The sequence below is a fragment of the Limulus polyphemus genome, unplaced genomic scaffold, assembly GCF_000517525.1.
Source record: "Limulus polyphemus unplaced genomic scaffold, Limulus_polyphemus-2.1.2 Scaffold4619, whole genome shotgun sequence".
Classification (NCBI taxonomy): domain Eukaryota; kingdom Metazoa; phylum Arthropoda; class Merostomata; order Xiphosura; family Limulidae; genus Limulus; species Limulus polyphemus.
In genome coordinates this window covers 46,816-55,708 of record NW_013670229.1, presented here as the reverse complement: position 1 = coordinate 55,708, position 8,893 = coordinate 46,816, and the positions used below count along the sequence as shown (strand labels likewise).

General features: G+C 30.1%; 1 protein-coding gene across 1 annotated transcript in view; it reads right to left on the bottom strand.

Moving 5' to 3' along the window:
• The window catches only part of LOC106471429 (importin-7-like), a 48,852-nt gene that overhangs the window by 32,796 nt on the left and 7,163 nt on the right, over window positions 1-8,893 (bottom strand). The window contains exons 2-8 of the mRNA XM_013932030.2: window positions 8,139-8,374; window positions 7,622-7,780; window positions 7,046-7,292; window positions 5,347-5,441; window positions 3,715-3,888; window positions 1,441-1,486; window positions 1,211-1,310 (exon numbers count right to left, since the gene is read on the bottom strand). Of these exons, the coding sequence (XP_013787484.1) occupies window positions 1,211-1,310; window positions 1,441-1,486; window positions 3,715-3,888; window positions 5,347-5,441; window positions 7,046-7,292; window positions 7,622-7,780; window positions 8,139-8,374 (1,057 nt within the window). The remainder of the gene's footprint in view (window positions 1-1,210; window positions 1,311-1,440; window positions 1,487-3,714; window positions 3,889-5,346; window positions 5,442-7,045; window positions 7,293-7,621; window positions 7,781-8,138; window positions 8,375-8,893) is intronic.

Sequence of the window (8,893 nt, the reverse complement as noted above, 5' to 3'; positions counted from 1 at the left end):
AAATACATTTGGAAATATCAATATTAAATACATTTGGAAATATCAATATTAAATACATTTGGAAATATCAATATTAAATACATTTGGAAATATCAATATTAAATACATTTGGAAATATCAGACAAACAGTTTCTCTTCAAATACATCTGGAAATATCAGACAAACAGTTTCTCTTCAAATACATATGGAAATATCAATGTTAAATACATTTGGAAATATCAGACATACAGTTTCTCCTAAAACACACCTGGAAATATCAAACAGTTTCTCCTCAAACACACCTGGAAATATCAAACAGTTTCTCCTCAAACACACCTGGAAATATCAGACAAACAGTTTCTCTTCAAATACATCTGGAAATATCAATCAGTTTATCCTGAAATACATCTTTAAATATCAGACAAACACTTTAGATCACCCACTTTTGCTGACTGATAAATTATTTTATTTCCACCTAAAAACTTTACAATTAATGTAACAAATATGTATATATATTCATAAATATTGAAATGTTACAACTATCAAAAATTTGTTTCTAAATGAATCTTCTCAAAAAGATTAAGATGATTTATTTTTTGTCAATCATTCGAACAAAATAAATTATATTAATATAAAAACGTTTAAGTCAAAGTTCTTAGTTTTGAACAAGTTTATTAATTCAACAAACTAGAAGATTATGTATTTGTTTGATCATCATCTGTGTTAAACAGAGAAGGAAAGTGATGGTTATTACAAGTCCATGAAATAGGCTGAGGATGATACAGTAAACAGATATTGTGTACTATAAAAAAGACGGAGGCTGAAACAACCTCGAAGAATGATATTCAACTTAGCATGGTCCAAGCTTGATTCTGTTACCAGACAGATGAGAACACCTACCATTTGAAGTGGCTGAACTCAACCAAACTGTGCCTCTCCTATAGAGCTAAAAGTGTGAAGCATGTCTAAATCCAAAGACCTTTGGGTTCCTAATTTGACAGACTAATTACCAGGTTATGATCTGGCCAAATATTATTTAGCCTAGCTATATTGCACATTATACATTTTCAATTATTAGTAAATCTAAATGAGGACCTTGCAATTTCAAACGTGTCTTCTTATATTTTATGCACATAAATATATAGAAACATACACATACAAGCAGGCTATAAAATAACAAAATTACAAAAACTCCAGTTTAACACAAAAAATAAAAAATAAAATAAAATACCAAATTTCATTCGAATGTACTCCTGAGGGTCAGCTTTCCATAGATCATCATCTTCATCCGTGTAGCACATCAGTTGGAAGATAATATCTTGAATAATTCCCTATTAAGATATGAAACTTCAAGTATTATCATCATTATTTAGTTGTAAACTCATTTTTTAGAAAATAATTATTATTTTAATAATACAAATTAATTTGCCATTCAATTTTAAAATAATGAAGTTTGCATACCATCATATGAGGCTTGAGAAACTTCCACGAGAAGGCATGGGTGACACTAAACAAAAATAAATCATCTCAAAATAAGTTAAAACATTCTATAAAAACAGTCTCTGTAACTTAAGGTTGAGAAAGCACAGAAAAACATATTAAATTAAACATTAAAATTAAAAAACTTTCTTTAAATAGTCTTAACAGATACTGAAGAGTATAAAAAAGTACGTACTCCAATTTGAGAGTTTGTAAATAGGACTAATTACAATCAGTTTAACTCATCTTTAATCTGTAATTCATGTGTATCATAAAACAGCAACAAATAAAAGGTCACATGTTCTATAGATTTGATTGTTTATTAAACTTTCTTAACAAAGAGCAAAATCAGTTCAGATTTGTATGTACAAAAAAAATTCTGCCAGTGACAAATATCATGCATACAATATACTAAACACATACTAACACACACACACACACACACACACAGAGTCAAAAGTTATGGAGAAAATTCTGGCATCAGTACTAACAAAAACATGAAACTTTCAATAATCAACTACACATATCAAGCTTGATTTCCTGGAATATACCCTGCTGTCAGTAATTGTTACGAAAACATAACAGATACTGAACAAACACTTTTATTAACAGAGACTCGTAAAGCACAGCTTATCATATAATAAACATCTAAACAATCATTTGTTATCTGAAAAACACAAGTGTGTAAAATTACACTTGGGTCATAAAGAAATATGTATCAACTTGGGGTTGCAGGGTCTTCCAGACAGAGACTTGCTACAAGTCATACCACATCAATGGTGAACAAAGTGCATATCTTGTAAAAGGTTAGTGAGTGGCAAAAGCTATCCTCATCCCTCAAGCAACATAACAAAGAAGGATATTTGTCTGGTAATGATGCCAACAAGGTATGGGTTCACCAAGATTATACCTTCCATTCAACAATTGCATAACTAAAGCAGCTAGAGAATAAAATCAGAGGCAATGGATGTTGCACCTCTGAATTTCTATATGATCAAACTGTTTAAACATACTAGGAAACAGTCATCCTCGTATACTAGAAAGCATGCAGGAAAAAGTGGTGTCCTCTGGTCATGCCAATCTTACGACAGAGCATTTTACAATGTAAATTATGCTATCAGGCTACTGTCAAGATACACAGTATCAGGCATGGATTCTGACAATGTTATAAGGATAAATAATAATTTTAATACAATGCAGTCAACCCTGTGTGGCTTTGGCCTAAAAAAAACTCATATAATTTTCTTAAGTATTACTTTTTTATGAAATTTCCAAAATTTCTTTATCAAACACATCTTTTTTAAAAAACATTAAAAACACTTCCATTTCTCATAGAATTTCAACGGGGGAGATGAAAACTTGTATTATGTCCCTCTTTTTCTAAGTAAATAAACTTTATTTTCAAATTCAAAGATTATCTTATTACGAAAACATAACATATATTGAACAAACACCTTTATATAAAGGACAGCTTATCATATAATAAACATCTAAACAATCATTTATCTGAAAAACACAATGAAACAATTTTATGGATTATTTTAAAACCACTGTTGATGTTGTATAGTAGAAGATAGAAAATATAAGTTGAATACCCTATAGCATGGACGTGTCATGTGACATACAAGAGTGAGTATCGAGCAATTGGTTTTAACTTTGTTTTTAATTAAGAAATTAAATCTTATATAAACTTCATTTATTAACTATGTTTCGATGCCAAGATTATTGACATACATTGATAATAACTCTGTAAAAAAAAGTCACGATATGTATATAGGATTAAAATTATGTAGCACTAGAAAGCTGTTACTATTAAAAGCACTTTACAAACTATGGTATAAATGTATAAACTTCTGAAAATTAAGGCTTTAATAAAGACAAAGAAAAATAATGATACTAATGTAGTGACAATTTTTATTTGATCAAGTACATACTTCCAGTGGTTTTTATTCCCCAAAAAATCATATTTTTTTGTTTTTAGCTCTTTATATAATTAATTCGATATTCAGGATTGAAAAAAAGCAGCTACAACTGCTTTGAAAAACTTAACCAAAAATTTAGCTTACTGCTCTAATAAGTAAATCTATGGTGATTTAAAGTAGGAATTTTTGAAAGGCATTTTGAAATTTCTGATTAAGACATTTTAGGACCTAGAGAAACACTGACACTTGCATACAAATGATGAATTACAACTTTAAACACTACACAACTAGTTTCTTCCTCATTATCACATGCAAGAAAATAAAAAAAACTCACGCTTGATTCAAGTAGTTCAAAATTAGCTGGAGAACTCGAGGTGAAACATAAATTTTGTTTCTATATTGGTTCAGCACTTTCAGCAGTACCTCAATAATTCCACCTGAAAAAGCCTTCAAGTAATAATCTGCAAACTCTCTGTAATCTTTAGCTACAGTTTCTGGACTCCCATACCTAAATGAGAAAAAAACAAAACTTTTCATAACACAGCAGTCCTTCATTTATAAACAACAAATGAAGTATATATATGTCTATATTACAACCACTACTGTAGTCATCATACATTTGTATAACAATCTCAACAGGAAAGAAAGTTAAAACTATACACACAAGTTACTCTTCTGTAATGAAGAACTGAATTAGAATTAAACTTATAACCATTAAAACAAAAACACAAACAATATAGGGCTCTTAGCATATTGATTTGAAATGTACATACTGAGTAATTACTAACTAGTAATAGTAAGACCGGAATCATAAATTATCTATTGGACTAAATAATAAATAGAATTTAATAATTGCTAAACAGAATATGACAATAAACTCTTACTGGTTGTTTACTACCTTAATAAAAACTACCAAACAGTTAATATAAAAAACAAACACCATAACTGGAAAATTATAAACTAAATACACTCTCTCAGATATCAATACCATAACTATAAATAAAGAATAGTTACATTTAATAAAACGTTTACTAGAATAGTACTGGATTATAATCGCACATCATGTGCACATACATGAACACTACTTGCTTACATTTATCTATAAATACTTCAATTCAAGCAATGTTTGTGCTATCACTTGGACTTTTACGTCCCAAGCACTTACAAAAAATGGAGTTGCCACATATTACTACACAAAACAAAAGCCATCACAATTTTAAATTTTCTCATCTATTAATTACAAACAGTTATAACCACAACGTTTTCTTAGCTTTTCCTGTTACAAGGTTTTCTTCGTTTGGATAGAAACAGGTAACAGTATGATTGTTTTAGTGTCAAGTTGAAGTAAAATGCAGACAAATTATCTCAATTTTACAGTAAACTATACGATGGTGAATACAATTAAAAGAGCAAGATGAAATTTTTAGTTGGAGCTCTCAAGATAAACAATTTTCTCAGTCACTGATGTTAAAGTTTGAACATTTAAGCATACAGTATGTGTTAACATAAACACAATAAAGGTGCATTAATAATAATGATAGAACAGAAAAATGTTTTGTGTTTGAACAAGTTTTCTAATAATCACCTCAACTGCTTATAAAAAACAATAAAAAAACAAAATAATTGGACTTCACAAACATTAACAAGTCTTAATTAACCAATCTTTTAATTAATGAGAATAATCTTGTGATTATTTACCAGTTAAAGATATGTAATCTCCCAACCCACACACTTGTTTTATTGATTTCCTTTCCAACAGAAGATTAATAGTTTTCACGGTATTTTTTGCACCCAACTAAAGGATGTAGTAACTTTATTAATAATTTTGTTTTGTTATAAAAGCCAGAAAATAAGTTAACAAAAATAAGCTGGGTCAACTGAGAAACCTAAACAACTAAATTCAAAGGCTAACTTTATTTTTTACAAAATTGTGAAAAAAAAAAAGTTTCAAATCAAAGTTAGTTACCTTTCAAAGACCCTAAACAATATGTGCATAGCCCACTTTTTACACTTCCACCATGGCAGATCTGGTTTTTCATCATCATCAATTTGATTTGTAGCCTAGAGAAAACACAACTTCCTTTAAAAAAAACTAAAAAATTCATTTAAAAAATTCTCTGTAGGAAAAAATAAACTATCTCCATGGCCATCAAGGACTACCATTTAGAAAACATGTTGGCTGGTAGAAAACAGTTCATAACTACATTCTCTTTCCAAGCACTAGTGTCAAAAACATCTTGGCCACATGACTAATTTATCTTTATTTGAATTCTCCACAATATACAGTATGATTTCAATGGTAACATTATGCTACAAATATACAGGCAGTGAAACTGTTAAGTAATGGATACAGTCAAACATGGTGGCAATTTGATATTTCCCGAGTTATTATCATGCCCAGTGTTATATTTGAAAGATTAAAATCAGTATAAATTTCAAAAATAAAATTATCTAGAGATCCATGTTCAAAATGCTGTAAACTAACGATCAAAATTCATTTAGTAATGTTACAATCTAAGCAACAATAGCTATTATTATGGCAATATCTGGCTGTGATCAAGATATGAGAATACCAAAGTCCAGAAATACATGATTCTGCATACATAATGCATGACTGGGACTCTGCTAGTAATAAAGAAATCTCCCAAAATTATAAGCCATTGAAACTGGCAATACTAAAAGGCTATTCAACTCTGCATACTGACAATGTAAATAAAACAAGACAAAACAGTGACTATAGTTAACATTCTGCAGTGAGTCAAATAGTAAATTCATTGTAACACAATCTGTGCTAGTTATTTCCATACAGCAAGGTACGAATACAGATTATAATGAGACAATCAACAGGGGAAAAAGTAAATAAACTTAATGACAATTCAGTGTAATATTTATAGTAAACAGTAGGCTTTTCTACTCATCAATCTCTGGCATTAATCACAAGTATTGTAACTGGAAAAGTCTACTGCTAATAGAGATTCTCACAAAATATTGGTTAAAAAGAAAGATGTGATAAAAATTGTAAATGGAAAGTTATTGTATGCTACAACTAAACAGTAGTGTACCACACTAAACAGTAGTGTAGCACAGCGTTATTGTATGCTACAACTAAACAGTAGTGTACCACAGCATTATTCTATACTACAACTAAACAGTAGTGTACCACAGTGTTATTGTATGTTAATTAGGAGGTTATGAAGATTACACAAATGTAATGGGACAACTATCACATGAAGAAAGGTGTATTTAATCTTAAAATCAGTTACTTTGCAAGTTGGATAGTCAACATTTCGAATGATAAAATTCAAGAGGAAATCTTTAATTAGAAAATTTTGTGTATGAAAACCTTGTAATGCTTACTGATAACCCATGACATTTTGTGAAGATACACACAAGTTATAGTATGACTATTTTCATGACTAACTTGGTGGTTACCTACTGGATGCAATACACCTAACCCCATAATAAGAGTTAATATGTAGTTTTTATTTTCCTAGTTTACTTTGAACAGTGGACCTATTAAAGTTCTAAGTGTCCCTCCCAGAAAATCAAGTGAGAAGAAAATACCAGCACACAAAAAACAGACTTAGGATGTAAAATCCATTAAATAAGTTAAAGATCTGTTTATGATCAAAAACAATTTATCTGTTTCATTTTGTTAGCTATACCTCTGGCACGGGTTGGTCCACAATAGCTCGAAAAACTTCCATCCACTGGGCAAAGGACTCTTTGGATATGAGTTCGAGAGGCAGGAAGTACTGGACAAGTGCATGAAAAATCTTTAGTAACTGTTTCTGCAGCAAAACCGATGTTTCTGATTGGTCTGGCAGGAGCTGTACTATTCTTTGATACATCATGGGAAGCAACAGGTTCATAGCCTCGTTTAGTGGGATCCGTTCCTCTGGCTTCTTGTATCTATAAAATAATATCTGCCACTGAAAACTTTCAGTTTCTTATGGTTTTAAAATCAAATGTCAGTTTCCTTCTACAGCAGTTGTATTATCTCATTATAATTATAAGTTGTATTGATACTTAGAAACAAACATTGTTTCAAGCTAGTATACAAATGTACAGACAATAATTAAAGTCTAATTAAAGGTAGAATATGTTTATTCTCTCTCACACACTTCTTTTTTCAGAGTACAAAGTTTTTTCCAACAATCTTTATCTGGTTACTCCTCACTGCCTTATTTCATCTTTAACTCTGTAATAGAACATTACACATTAACCAAAAAAAAACTCACTCAAAATTCTTGACTAGTTGGTGAAGGCAAAGAAGAGATCCCATCCACCCAGAAGTGTCAGGTGACTGAAGATAGATTGAGATTTTATCTACAATTCCTGTCCAGCGATGAGGAAAATCATGTTTCACAATATGGTTCACACACACTGCCAACTGAATTCTGGGAAGGTAATAACAAGAATGAAATCTTTATCTAAACTTACAGTGGTTTACTAACTTACTCCTAATACATAAAAATCCTTTTTACATCAAAAATATTTCAGCTAATGTTTATATTTCTCTTTTTACATGCATGTAAGCATTTTAAAAACATTTCTGAAAGTTGTGGTATGAGATATTTACCATGATGACATGGTTCTTTAAAAATATCAGAAAGAAAACTGTTCATGACAGTCTTCTTTACTATTACAAATAGGACAAATTCTACAATTCTTTATAAAAATAAAATAACACCCATGAAAAAAATTAATCGATAACTTAATTAGAAAAATATTTTTATGTTATGAAAAGACTTTAACCTCAATAGTTCAGGAGCATGAACCACAGCATCAACAATGGCATCTCTAATGGTGGCCCTGTCCTGCTCGTGAAGACTGAATGCCATTAGCTTTCCAGCTTCCTGTTCCTTATCGGCCCAATGTTGGGCAACCAAATTCTTCAGATAAATAACACCTGCCTGTCTAATTGGTATGTCTACATTGTTCATCATGACAACTTGCAGAAGAGACGAACAAAACCCGATGATCTTGTGGGCCTGGAAATTTAAATACATTTATAATAATGCAAAAATGAACATGCCACATTGTATTTTTTTTATGTAAGGTAAAAAAAATACAACTTGGAAAGATTTTTCTTTTATGTAAGAATGAAATTAAACAAGATAAGGAACAAAATATTTCAGAAAACGCTAAGTGATAACACAATCATATCCTTCTGTTGCTACTACACCTTTCTAGTAATGTTTTTGGGGAATTTTTTTTATAAAACAAGCATAGATGACCAAACTTTTAAAACTAAAAACCATCATATATTAAATACATACTCACACATGCACCTTATATTTAACATGAACACGTTCCAATATGGTAGGAAAGAAATAAAAAACATCACAGATGAAGAGAGTTTACTACATACAAGTTCCTTTGTTCATGAGATTGGGAGGATTTTGTAATCTTTTCCTATACCATTTGACAAGATATGTTTCTGTCAGATTTTGAAAATAAAATATACAAGTTCTTTTTGTCATTTGTTGAAATAAATGGCTTTTACTTAT